The sequence below is a fragment of the Diadema setosum genome, chromosome 9 (genome assembly GCF_964275005.1).
Source record: "Diadema setosum chromosome 9, eeDiaSeto1, whole genome shotgun sequence".
NCBI classification, from domain to species: domain Eukaryota; kingdom Metazoa; phylum Echinodermata; class Echinoidea; order Diadematoida; family Diadematidae; genus Diadema; species Diadema setosum.
The window spans coordinates 31,958,900-31,973,367 of NC_092693.1; the positions used below are offsets into that span (position 1 = coordinate 31,958,900).

At 39.8% G+C, this 14,468-nt stretch overlaps 1 protein-coding gene across 1 annotated transcript in view; it reads right to left on the reverse strand.

Moving 5' to 3' along the window:
- The window catches only part of LOC140233312 (uncharacterized), a 35,891-nt gene that overhangs the window by 10,360 nt on the left and 11,063 nt on the right, over positions 1–14,468 (reverse strand). Inside the window, exons 14-33 of the mRNA XM_072313423.1 lie at positions 14,293–14,449; positions 13,609–13,720; positions 13,111–13,375; positions 12,446–12,751; positions 11,878–12,068; positions 10,862–11,039; positions 10,001–10,168; positions 9,538–9,676; positions 8,848–9,044; positions 8,214–8,639; positions 7,831–7,946; positions 6,798–6,986; positions 6,145–6,213; positions 5,121–5,271; positions 4,484–4,651; positions 3,367–3,445; positions 2,820–2,934; positions 2,313–2,365; positions 1,638–1,764; positions 797–900 (exon numbers count right to left, since the gene is read on the reverse strand). Coding sequence (XP_072169524.1) covers positions 797–900; positions 1,638–1,764; positions 2,313–2,365; positions 2,820–2,934; positions 3,367–3,445; positions 4,484–4,651; positions 5,121–5,271; positions 6,145–6,213; positions 6,798–6,986; positions 7,831–7,946; positions 8,214–8,639; positions 8,848–9,044; positions 9,538–9,676; positions 10,001–10,168; positions 10,862–11,039; positions 11,878–12,068; positions 12,446–12,751; positions 13,111–13,375; positions 13,609–13,720; positions 14,293–14,449 — 3,310 coding nt within the window. The remainder of the gene's footprint in view (positions 1–796; positions 901–1,637; positions 1,765–2,312; positions 2,366–2,819; positions 2,935–3,366; positions 3,446–4,483; positions 4,652–5,120; positions 5,272–6,144; positions 6,214–6,797; positions 6,987–7,830; positions 7,947–8,213; positions 8,640–8,847; positions 9,045–9,537; positions 9,677–10,000; positions 10,169–10,861; positions 11,040–11,877; positions 12,069–12,445; positions 12,752–13,110; positions 13,376–13,608; positions 13,721–14,292; positions 14,450–14,468) is intronic.

Genomic DNA, 14,468 nt, shown 5'->3' on the forward strand with positions numbered 1-14,468 from the left:
AAAAAACAGCACTAATTTTGAGAGATTAATATTTTAAAGTGCGTTACTAATTTCATTAAGGATCAATGTAAATCTAGCGATTAGAAGTTTAGGATAATTCTGTAACTGAGATGAACAATGGTATAGTCGTGACCAAAACATGGCTGAAATGAAACGGAAAATGTTGTTCTAGCCTTTAAAATACTATCAATAAATTTAACAAAATCAAAATTATAATGGAAAATAACCCATGAGATCACAGAAACATGGTTTTTGTGGTTCGGTTGGTTAAAGTATATACTTATCCTCAAAGCAACGATTATTTGAATATTCTGCATTATAAGAATAATGTAGTTGCTTTCGATTAAGACGCAGTTTGCATTTATTTCCTATTGTTCTTGATTATTACGAAATATGAATCTTGTCGCCTTTTGTCTTTGTTTTTTAAACCGTGTTTATGTTTTGGTCATAATAGAACCTTACTAGATTTGAACGCTATGACCAACCAAAATTTCTCCATCTTACAACTTTCTATCCTTTCTTTGAGCTAGTATTCAAGTAAGATCATCGAGAAGACGTATTTGACTTTTTTGATGAGGTAGCTAATAATAAAGACTAAGATAAGAAGGAGAAGAAACAAAAGAGAAAAGGGAGACAGAGAGAAAAAGAAGGAAGAGAAAAAAGATGCATTAAGGAGAAGAAGAAGTAAACAAAATGGGGACAATTTCAAATGGGGTGGGGTCCTTCTTGTCCTTTAGCTGTTACTATAGGTTTATAAATATCTCTATCATGGGAAGTATTAATGAATGATACTCACGGCACTGTCAGAATAACGATGATGAGAAAGATGATAGCAATGATGGAGATGCCCAGCCCTCCCCACGTGATGTACTTCAAGTAGGTGGTGTGAATAGAAACCACCTGATAAGATAATGAAAGACATAATAATGTGAAATTCCGGAACGTTCCAAACTGATGAGAAGAAGCTACTATAGGTAAAATCAGATTAGCTCTTATCCAAGTACTCACATACACTCAAGAAGCGAATTTATAGATTAAAGCATTCATCAATATCCATTTGGCAACATTCAGGATATTGATTATTTTGTTTTCTTTCATTTGTCAATTTTACTTGGTCCAAATTTGTTGTATTAGTGCAATGTATAAACATGATATCCATACAAACGTTCACAAACATTGTGTATGGAGAAGGAACAAAACCACTATAAAAATAGCTTTGGTGGACTTTTCTTTTTCATCAAGAGCATCAAGATCGTTTGTCTAGACATAATGTCATAATAGCCCACCCCTTGTCTTCTGAAATCCCTATATCCTATGTTTGAATAGTTATTTACTTTTCAGAATTTTCTCATCCCCCCCCCCCCCCGAGAGAATTCAAAATATGTTGTTTTCACAATACAACATAGCGCCATTTTCACCATAAAATCATTTCATATCGATTCTGGTGCATCAATGTCATCTAAATATCAGTGAGATGTTTTCAGGAGTCATCTGTAAGCTTACCGTGAAGAAGATTTGAAGGTGCGTATTAACTCTTTCTCAACCAATGGGTCTAATGAGCACAACCTTTACACGCACACTTATGGACGGGAAATAAATGTGTCACACACAGAGGGTTAAAGTAGTCGACAACTTACCACGGGATCTTTATCCTGGAACATGATTGCAAAGTGGGTGAGATGATCGGAGTGGCAGGTGGTAAAGGAGGAGTTGCTCTCTTCCACGGTCAACCCTCGCATACTCCACGCCCCTTCCTTCGTGTAACTGTAGAGAAAAATGAAGCGAGTATAAGAAACTTTTAGTGACTTGACAATCAATAGACAAACATGAAAATTTACGATATGAGCAGTTTGAAGAGTGTGAGAGAAGAAATGTTTAGAGTTATAGACACCCCTTTCATTTATACTCAATGTCTACTCCTGGTCCTGGGTGCATCTGATTATTTTATTTGTAGAAATAGACAAAGAATCTAGGACTAAGATCAGAGCGATTGTCATATATGCATGTAATACATATGTGTCTACTCTTGTTTATTCTTCGATATATTCGTTTACAGCACTCTTACTAGAAATTTTGATATCCGTGACTGTTACTGCTATGATTGGATATACACCGATCTTCGACTTAGCGAAGTTTCTCCATTCAGAGAGAGTAGCATGCCGTGAAACTGAAGACTGAAGTGACATCTCATGTTTGAGAGAAAAAGGGGGTTACCTAAAAATGTTGGCAAGGTCAGTCAAAGGAACTATACAGTCAGAACAAATCTTTCGAAGTTAAATGACTGACAATACTGCAAGTTAAGGTATACTTACGGGACTGTGAAATCCCAGAAGACGCAAAAGGCTTTTTCCTTGGATGTCAGGGTCTGCGAGAAATATGTGGAGGATCCACAAAGAGTGGAAACGATGGTGAGTTTACGACTTTTTTTTTCTTGTATATTATGTTGAAATTCGGCATATTGAGTAAATTAGTAATGGACGTGATTACAATGTTTATGTGTTAAACTTGTAATTTCCACTATATAACATACACTCAAACCCAGATTCTCGAAAGTGTCTTCAAATAAATTCGAACATATAGATTACGATCTAAATTCCAAACTGATATTACTTATATACCGTTGTGTTTTTAGCATTTGTTTTAAAAGGCGAAATCTAAATCTATACCATTGAAATGTAAATCGGGTATTATAAACCAACTTCTAGAATTTTATTTGGTTTTATTTCATTTTATTTGGTTTTATCTATCACAACTAACACTATCATAGATTCTCAGTAATGTTTTATCATAGAATAAGTGGATATAGAAGATCTCGTCACCTCTTTATGTTCCATCTGGAGCACGATTGGATTGTACAAGTTCTTCCGTAGTTCCGGCTCCACTCGCAGAAATATTACACGACTACCCACCTTCAGCGAATCCTTGTATAGTTCCCTGAAAAAGAAGGAAGATATTCCAAAGGCATACGCATATATTCTTCTTCCTGTACTGACTATATATGTAATCATTTTGCTAGATGGCTGCACAAGACAAAACTACTTGTAAATTTTATGACATTGCTCAGCATTGTGTATTTTTTTTTCAGAGAGAGAGAGAGTGGCGAAGCTGGCTATATCTTAATGGTTACATTATTATGTTGTTGGGCAATTCTTTTATCAAATAATCTATTCTTGATCGTTCAGACTTGAAGAATTAATATGAGTGCAAACACAAAAGAGTGTGGGCTTGTCATGTTGATGATGTGCGAGACATTGTGAGGTAAGATTAGTTTTCGTCCTTAAGCTATTTTTACATTTGTTTTAGTCAACATAATATGTAACTATCCTTAACACTTTTTAAAAGAATATTTTTCTTTTGTCTACTTACTCTTCCATGGTTTCCAACGGGATGATCTCATGTAAGGTGTCAAAGAGGATGCCAACCATTGTTATTTCTCCGTTGTTTTCTGCGAAGAGGGAAAGAAAGAAAGTCATAAGAGATCAGTAATCTTCTTTGACCTTTAGCAATTTGCTGTGTAGTGAGCAATTATAAATTCAATGTCAATATGAAACGTTGATGTAGAGTCTAACAAACTTTTGTCTGAACATCAAGAAAGTGACCATTACCATAGCGGCGTTGTAACTTAAACATAAGACAATTATGGTAATGACTGATGTGCAAGGAAATATTCATCTTGCAACAAAAGTGACAGATCAATAAATTTTGAAACAATCTGCGCAGTCGAGTCAAAGCATCATGATATCAGCATTTGCACGAATCAAATTTAAGGAATAAAAGGACAAATCCAATGACAGGAATAGAAGATTCAATGGCATTTTGATCATAAAAAGTTATAATCAATTTACACTTCTAAATCTGATGTCCCTCCTTTTTAGCAACATTCCTCCTGTTCTTGGTGTATTCATCACCGTCACAAACCTATGTTCGGAACTGGTTATTTGCAGCAGCGAATTACGTCAGAGATGTAACCATCAACTTCGTGTCGACAGGATTATCATTGTCATCATCATCTTCAGCAACATGATAACACAAATTATGATAAAAGTGCGTATATTATATGTTCGATTGGATTTACTTCTGAAAATCACGGAGAGAACAGTTATGACACTCTTTTCTCCATGATTTCCACAAATAAGTCCAGTCGAACAGATTAATTTACGCACTTTAATCATACTACCTAGATGAATAAAAATCTTCAAAACACAACATGTACACAATCTATAACACAAATCATGTTTGTGACTATTATGTTATTAAGTGGGTTATCATCACCATTATCATCATCATCATCATCACCAGCATCATTATCGTCATCACTATCATTATCATCATCACCACTATTATCATCATTATCATTATCACCATCATCTTTACCATCATAGTCATCATCATCATCATCATCATCATCACCATCATTGTCATCATCATTCTTGTGAGATTTCAGATGTTAAGTTTTTGATATTCGGTTATTTCAAATTCTTACTTCTCGAAGCAGGAATGTAGTCATAGATGTTCTGGGGCAGCTGAATGTAGTCCGTAGGGTAGTTCCATGACTCGTTAAAAGCCTGAATTCGGGGGTCGTAATAGTTTGGGAAGGTGTACACACTCCCGGGAACAACAGCGTCGGCCATAAAGCGCTCAATTTGGACGACTGGACGAAAACACAAAACAACAACAAAGGTATTGTAGTCACAGGCAATTCAGAAATAAGATTTCACGATTTCCAGTATTACTTCACATTATTCAAATTGTCTAGTCATTGATGCTATCGCCATAGTCAAGTCATTCTGCAAGACACTATAAAAAGTGGCCAAAATGATAGCGATATACACTAGAGGCAGTGTTTTACTAAACCGTATTATGTCTAGTTGCACACCAGTATCATCGGGATCAAAAAGAGCAGCTTTGTGATCATCGAATATGCGTTCATTTGCCACAATATTAGGCCATACACTATACATACTGTTGTTTACCGTCGTGTAGCTGAGTCAACCTAAACATAAAGACTGTGACTTTTCATTTATTAATATTACTTATCAACTTCCCGTTTCAGATCCCACCAAGAAATGCCTTCGACATCTCACTGAAGAAGACAATTCCCCATGCGCAGTAGCACACACCTATGTTGTCTGAGACGATGGTAATGTTGACGTCACTTCGAGTCCCGTTGACTCCCTCGATGTACTTCGCCATGGACATGAGATAACTCTCCAGCTGGGAAGCCAGACTGAGGGCGCTCTCCGTACTGTAGGCCCCTCGACGACGCCGAGTCTGAAGGCAAACACCGAAAGAAACATACAAACACGCAATAAACAAGAAATGGTTAGAAAAATAACGGAATCAAGCTTGCTAATACAATTTTGCGTAGTGCGAGAAGACAATGTAACTGTTTACGGCACATTCAGCTTGAGAGAAAGAAGTGTCTGTTACAATGTGTGTTTATTATATTTTTCAAATGTTTGTCACACTGACAACTATGACGAGACCAGCGACTGTTAGTCTGCACTGGGTACACTTTTAAGTTGATATGACCTCCTACCATCAAATAAAAAAAAAAATGCATTTTATAGTTTGCAAGTTGTCAGACTATTGTGAAGTCATTGAACCCTTTTCGAAAATTTTGAAATAATCTAATCGTAACCAGTAACTGTTGAAATATTGTTTCCTGCCTGTTTTACCTTCTTGACGAACTCGATATAATCAAATATGTGCTGCATTTCCTCTCACTGATATCACATTTTGTCTGGAAATAACCCTGAAAGGAAGTTTTCATACACTAGTGCCAAGTCCTGGTGCCAAGATACTGGAAAATAATATTACAAAAGGATAATTGCTTGTGTGTATTATTCATTCAGACATCATGTCGTGAAATTGGACTTCTTTACGTATACACGTCTGTACGTCGAACGTTCCTCAGTCAACACTTCAAAATATTGGATACATGGATACATGCACAGGTGGTGTTGGTCATTGAGAGTAAGTGATATGATTTGTTTTTTACATCATATAGTGTTCTTTTACCCATAACCAGTTTCCTCAATTATCACGTTGTGTAAGTTTACAAGATGTTTTTTTTTTGTTTGTTTTTTGTCTTCACCATACATATATGATGCGAATATACCATCTTCACATTGTTCTCCTTACCTGATGTATGGTTGTCCATCGTCGGCTGCGACTGCTGTCAAACAGATTGCTGGTAATGTCAAGAAGATCCTGTATGAAGGCAGATAAGAATACGAAACATATGTACGATAAAGTGCATCGAAATCATCAATTGTGACACAGTGCCAGTAGTGTGCCAAGATACAGAGTGCTCAAATCAAACCAGTGTTTCCAGTACCTGTTACATCACAAAGATCGCATTACATCATAGATCTCCCACTACACAAGTGATCCTATTATAACACAGTGTTTCCACACTAACACTCTGTCCCCATCTATAAAATGCGACACAGCGTTAAAAGTACGATCTTAGTGTTCCCTGTGAGTCTGAGCCCTGCACTATAACCACAACACTATGCCACAGTTCTCCCCTACACCAGAACTCAACAAGTGCCACGTGAGTGTCTTTACATCTTAGAATTTTAATGATACCCTATTGTCCCAAGGAACTCCTCGGACCGCGTATTCTGCTAAAAACTAAAACCGACTTTAAGTTGGATTTCAAATGGGTTTAAACTTTGGTCTACAGTAGAATACGGGCCCTAAAGCACACCAAAGCTCCACTGTGGCCAATCAAAGTCTGTTCTCCTCCGAGACCACAGTGTTACCACCCTTACGTGAGGGCTTGTTCTTACCTTCATGTCAGTCTCAGCATACGTAGAGTCAATAGAGGACGAAAGAGTTCGGGTCAGCGCTTTACTCAGTAGGATAGTGGTCATCTCCATTTCGTCCACGGTCATGTAGGTGCTGCTCACGGTGTAGTTCAGCAGCCTCAACTTGGCAATCTCGTACACCGTGTCGTCATCGAAGTCCTCGTTCGAAATCTTAACGGTGAGATTAAAAAATGTGACGTTATTGACAACAGGAGAAGGAATTGACAGAGAAAGAAGTCATGTCAATGAGATGAATATGGAAGAGAACATACAAAGAAAGGAATAAAAGATATAAAGATGAACTACACGATAACGGATACATATACGTAAAATAATAACAAAGAAATTTATGGTGTATGTGGCATGCATCAGTTATAATCATGCTACCACTTATCGGACAACAGTTACGTTCAAACGGTGACCTTTAACTTCGAGGATAAGCTAACTTCGAGGATAAGCTCTATGGGGCGCCAAGTGTCGCATGGTCGATTTAGTTACGTAATCAGTCATTTCGACGACTTTCGTAACGAGATCGACCGTGCGACACTTGGCGCCCCATAGAGCTTATCTTCGAAGCTAGCTTATTCCCGAGGTTAAGGATCTCCCTCTGAACGTAACTATAAACGGATTCAGACACCATGATATTTCATTACCTATCACCTTCATGAAAAACCATCAACATCACCACAAAGCACATCCGTGGATCAGTCTCTCTTTGCATGTCATCGTTTTAATTGCATAGAGTAATTAATCATTCTGAAGGTTCCTTTTGCCGCCCCCCAATATTATGCAAGAATGTGGTGTGATTAATATCTATAAACAATTGTGGGATGGCGGTATGGCGTAGAGACCATGAATATCAATAACTACCACAGATCAGGCTCAAGGCAAGTGCAGTGCACACAGGTCGACAAGATGGGTGTAAACGATTTCACGTTGTCACCCTCTAATAGTTGTCCACAGTTGTAACCAAGAACTTCATAGCAGGTCCCCCAAGAAGGAAAAACATGCTCACCACTTGAAAGAACTGGTCCAAGTCTTCGGTACAGTCTGCTAGATGTCGATAGTCGCATTCAATCGTACCGGTCCAAACTTCCAGAGCCGCCAGCTCGTCGTGGTTATCAGTGATGACTGTGGGATAACGTTTGAGAAATTATGTAAAAATCGAATCGATGTCAAAGACATTCCCTTTACAGGAAGAATAATGATACAGTGTCAACGGTTTGTTATTATTGTTACAGCGTTTAAGGACTTTCTTCTTACAAAAAAAAAATAACATAAGAGCATAGATATAGACTTTGCCAAAGATAGTTTCCTGTCTAGAATGATGATCACTTAACACGATTAAAAACAGATTACCATGTTGCCAGTTGTTGTGTTACTCTTTCATAAACTCACCAATCTCGTGACATTCTTCTCCCATCAGAATCTTTGAAGACAGCGGATTTGCCATATCAATCACTTCGTACCAGACAGCGAGATCGGCGAACTCAGCGCGAAGGTAGCCTTCGTTCAAGTCATTGCGCGCTCCCAGTATCAAATGCGCGTAGGTGTCGTTTCCGCGCGGGCTCCAAGAGTGCGGTGTGGTGACGATGGGCGTGGTCTCGTCGTCCGTCGTCGCGACGAGGATCGCCTGGGGCGTGGTTACTTCTGCTGTGACGCCATCGTCCGTTGCATTCGTCGTGTTGACCGAATTGGTCGTGAAGTCAGCGGTGGTGGTAGGGGGCTGTGTAGTGGTCTCAGCTGTTGTCGTGGGAGCATCCGATGTCGTAGCATTGTACGTGGAGTTGTACAGGCTCACTGTCGTTGGAGGCGTGTAGTCATCTGTAGGTGGATGCAATGACCAACATATGATTGCCACCAATAACATACTTAAGGGCTTCCTACATTTCTAAATCACACATTGCTTCCGATTATAAGGAAACTATGTTTGTCCGTCAACAACAACAACAACAACAACAACAACAACAACAACAACAACAACAACAACAGCAACAACAACAACAACAAAATCGTGGGCCTATCGACTTACATTGGAACACGCCGTTGACGTAGACCTTTATGCCGTCACTGGCATTCCAGGTCAGCGCGAAGTTCGTCCATTCTTCCGGGAAGCTCAGCGGGAAATGACTCTTCCAGCGACGATGTTCCGTTCGAACCTCGACCGTGGTCGTGATGTTGTTGGTGATGATTGAGATCCCAGTGGAATTTTCGTTCTGAGCACCGGAACTGGAAAATTAATCATGGATATGTACGTATTACTGGTAAAACTTGGTAATCATTGTTACTGACACTGAGTGCAGATAGAGTTTATATAAGACGAGAAGTGCAGAAGCTTGAGGTATCTTGTGTGCGCAAACGTGCAAGCGTGCGTGTTTGTATTTGAATGTATTTGTTAAGCACAGTAGGCCTACCATTGCTTTATATTCTTATGTAGAACAAAATGAATGAACAAAACCACTATGAAGGAAAACGATATAAAAGATGTCAAGAGGGATAATAACATGTCCACGGTGTTACTGTGCCAGCAGAACTGTTGTGCCAATTATATTACACAGTGATTTAAAAGTTGGAAGGTAACGCACGTTATCCAATAAACTTGCAAAGCTACTGTGGTCGCTGCTTTAGATTGAACTGATGATCTTGACTGATTAAACTTCCTGATGATATTATGTCAAAATTTGTATCATCGAAAATCAAGATCTTTTTTGGAGTTTCTTACCTTAATAAGTAGCCTTTCCCTTGTGGATTAGTCACAGGGTCGAATATGTTCTCGAAGTCCAGGACGTTGATCCAAAACGAAATAGACACGCCCTTCCCACACAAGGCCGGTGAACTCAAACAACTTTCACGGAAACTGCCTGTGAGGCGAAAAGGTATCAATTAGGCTTTGGTCATTAGCAATATCAACTAGTTGTGCTCGAAATTAGTATCGTCATCAAATATGTCATCATACTTTACATCATTCTAACACACCAGAAAGCAAGAAAATCACCATCACTATGATCCCAATCGTCATCGTCATAATCAACAGTATCATGATCATCGTCATCATCGTTGTTCTCGTCGTTGCCAGCCACCGTGCCATCACTACCAATATGATTAGTATTACAATCCTGTCACTACCCCGTCTTGAATCTACTTTTTAATACACGTATATCTAAACCGCCGTCTTTGGCACTCACCTACATCCACCACACCCTTGCTGTTGTACTGCGGCCAGAGGGACACGCCCCTGCTATTACCCCCAAATTTCGCCTGTCGCTCCACGGGGCTGGTGTCGAACAGTGACACTCCGTCTTCAGCGGAAGTGAGGTTGAAGTGCAGGTCTGGCGTTACGTAACCGGAGCATCCTAAGGGGTGCGGAATAAGACAGAAATGCCTTTCCAATTACATCAAAAAGAACAATATACAGCGTCAGAAGTAAAACTCCGTCTGTAAACAAATGTCGTAAATTTCGTGCAAATTCGTGAATCACTTAAAAGCACCTCACAACAAAAAAAGACTGTTCGGTATTAGGAACCATCGTCTATACTGCCCATTGTCCCTTCAATTATCAATATTCAATTCTAGATTTCAAATTAATGTCTCTGGAAATTCCAAATATATAACATATGTCATGTGCAAGCCCATTTGTATGAACGCGAAGATAGATATGTTATAACTAATGCAAGAGAGCTCAGGGGTCTGTTTCATAAAGAGTTGACCTTACGCTCGATTATTTGAGCGTAACTCATTGAATCGAGCCTAAGTTCAATATTGTGCATAAGTCCTGTTTCATAAAGAAACTCACGCTTGATTTCAAGAAAAATCAAGCGTAGCTTTCGGTAGAGTGAGCGTTACTTGCGATCAATCGCGAAATCATTTGTGAAACGCAATTTGAAATTGATTGCAACTTACACTGACTTACGCTATATCTTTATGAAACAGGCCCCAAATCTATTTAACTGATAATTATGTACGATGAAAAGAGGATATTGATACTGCATAATAATCTACAAGATCCAATTTGATTAAAGTAAGAACAATATCATGAAGTTGCTTACGTTGGTCGCCGTGAAGAAGAGAAGCGTCGGGAAGATCTTCGCCACTCGACGGCATGATGACGATGACGTCGTCGAAGTGGGCTTCCACGAAGCCGTCGTCATCCGCGGAGTAGCTGCATCGCCCCAGGAGAAATTCGGTCTGTTGGACAGAACTCCTCGCGTCATCCGTACCGGTAACCTGTTTGCAGGAAATAGGACAATCATGATTAAGCCAAGGCCTAGTACTCTAGAGTAACAGAGGCAACTCCCGTCATAACGAAATCATAGGGACTGGCAGTTTTCTTTCGTTATATGGAAAGTTCGTTATGGCCGAATAATAAAGTATATAAAGATATATACAGATAATGATTTGGGGACGTGAATTTTTACTTCGTTATAAAGAGAATTACGTAGTAAACGTATTCGGGAGTACACTGTAGTGCACATGTGCGCTTTGAGATTTTCTTTTCTTTTCATGCCTGTACATCAGTATGTTTTTTTTTTTTTTGTCGTTGTTTCTTATCAAAAATTCTGCTCGAGGTGCATTCATTTCCAAAAAAAGCTACTACGATGTTAGCGGTGAAGCTTTGATATGGTTTGTCATTCCCTCATTTGTTGTGCAGGGAATGCGACCCTTTTAGCAAATGTGGGACGTTTCACCTATTCGAGAGTGGTCGTACTGTAGACTTTTGTCAGAAGAGACAAGACATCAACAAATAACATCATCTGGACACAAGTATTAAAGCTCCCTCCAGCACTGGCTAGAAATCGGAACAGACGCACTGCGTGTTTGAGACGCACGGGGTGTTACCACTGATCTCTATAGGGAATTTTCCTATCTAGATCAGTGGGTAGTGTGATATAATTGCCAGATATATAATCGCCTATTATATTTTCTTTAAAAGGAAATTAAATAGTACCTTCCTACATGAAAATTGTTTGAAACACACAGAGCTGAATTGTTCTAGACGACTGAAAAGATGCTTGCTTCAAGATGGTAACTATAATTTCATAATCATTGCTTTGGTCAACTTTACCTGTTCGCCAACATTGACACCATTTATGAACATGCTCAGTCCGAGAACTCGCTCCCATCTGATAGCGAGATACAGCCACACCCCATAGTATTCACTTGTCAGCTCCTTCGTGACTACCCACGTTGTCGACCCGTCGCTGACCACTGCGTCTATTCCGTCCACTGTCTGACCGATGGTCACGCCTCGTTCACCTGGTTGAACATTTTGCAAAGAACGTACCATTATGAGACTGAAAAGGTTTAGATTTAAGATTGTAATTTGTGGCAACCCTGTAAGTTATTGTTCTCATATGCAAGCACAAAACAAAACGCACACACACAAACTTGCATGAAAAAATGTTATTCATTATGGACCCTATGCCATCAAAAGTACAAGAGACCAACATCCTCTATAACGAGTAAATGAAGGTTTACGCTTTTACAAAGGTTTACACTTTTACGAAGATGTTCGTTCTAAAATGAGAGAACCTATACTATTATTACTCTGTATACTCATGAGAGATCTCCTCTGCCCCTCACCCCAAACATGGCAAATAGATGAAATGGGAAAAATGCTGTCATCAACCCACCTGTGACGTCAGCTCCAGAGGTCAAAAGGCACTTGGATCCGCTGGGTATGTCTCTCAGCTTGATCCACAGCGCCACCACCAAGCCGTTAGTACATTGGGACGGGTTTGTCACGCAATGCGTGCTGCCGAAGTCTCGCAGCTGCACGTAGTCGTTCTTTCCGTCCGTATACACGCAGCGGCCGAAATAGTGGCGGTCATTCATCAAGGTGGCGCCGCCGTTGAAGCCGAGAACCGGCCACGAGAGGCTCGCTGGCGCGTCGAAGGGCCAGTAGAAGTCGGCCAGATCCATAAAGTATTTTTCAACGGCTGTATGGATATTGGGTTGAAATGTGAATATTTCAATTATGCACAAATCTTGAAATATCCAAATGAGCGTATAGTTACGACATGCTTTGGAGATCTCTCAAACACAGACGATTGGGAGAAATGCATGAAGATGTGCTTATTAACTGACTCCGGATGATTATATCATTTCTAATAATCAAACATGTATGATCATTTTATCATTATAAGTAATAATCATCATTATCGCTTGCACTGCAGGTAGGTCCTTTGCTATCTTATTGCAACTTACGACACACAAAATCGCAATCACTTGAACACACAGTAGAACTTGACACGTCTCGAGAGAAAGAAACACTATACTGAAGTCAAAGCATTCCTACCTGTAATTCCTAGCAACTTGTGGGCGTGGCGTGGATACACATATTTGTCCCAGATTACCAGGTTATGAATGCGGAAAGTGCCGAACTCCGAGTCCTCACTCTGTCCTCGCCCAACAACAAAATCAGTCGCGTTGCCGTAGCAACAGGTCGACATGTTGACGACGGTGTCGATGGGCGTAGCCACTTTACCATTGATGTAGATGAGGAAGGACTCGGACTTGTGCCAAGTGAAGGCGATGTTGGTCCAAGTGCTGTCGAGAATATTCTGATGAAAAACACCAAAATTAAATGTTGCAAAAAAAAAAAGATGAATAAAATATTTTGCATACCGTTTGCATACGTGAAACCGATACGAAATCTTTTATAAACCCATACAATCAGAAATATAGTCAAGCAAAGTCGTGATCTGTTGCAGAAAATTCATTGATACTTTTGTCCAACTACCTGGAATCAAACGGTGATGCAATCTCGAAGCAAGCTCAAGCGCAGATTTCTTACCTCTGCAGACACCTGTTTCCACGTCATCGTGCTACCGTCGTCGACCACGACGTTGATTGTCTCGCCCCGGACATAGACATTGAAACCTTTGGATGCTCCTTGACCTCCCGAACTGTAAGGAATAAGCACGGATCGATAGATCTGACGTTATCTACTTCCTTGGACTCTAGTTTCCTTTCCTCACTTACGATGCAAAACGGCTTGTATGTCGACTTGGAGGATGGTTCAGTATCAGAGCCACTGTCTCAGTCTCGTTTTATGTATGTATGTATGTGTCCTTCTGACGTGTGTGTTATATGTATTTGGGATTGTGGAGATGTTCTTCTGTGTGTATCAAGTTTTCTCCCTGATCTTTGCACTGTTTCCAGTTTTATTGGTTCCTTGAGAATTTGAACTAATAGGCTATACTAATAGCTAAGACTTAATTTCAAGTTAATGCACACAGTAGCACGGATCAACTCATCAAGTTCTGGTTGATAAAAAGTGACCATTAAAAACGCGAGTGTTGTTTTGTCTGAGTGAGTTATCTTGGCACTCAACTTTGCTGGAAAGACATGACACACGTAAATGCGGATGAATATGAATGTCACTATTGGAGGACATTATTCCCGCTAATTCTAGCAATTTCATATAACAGTGGTTGCGGACTTGTACTATAAGAGACAATTAAAAAAACCAACAAACCTTAGAAGGTATTTCTTCTCCGGGTTGTAAGGAGCAGCAGTAGCATTTCCGACCGGAGCGGGAGGTGGGCGATCAAAGTCTAGTTTGACCCAGAAGGAAACGCTCATGCCTCGCTTGGCCCTTCTGGGGTGACAGATGAACGTGTCTTCAAAGTTACCTGATGAAGAACAACAATT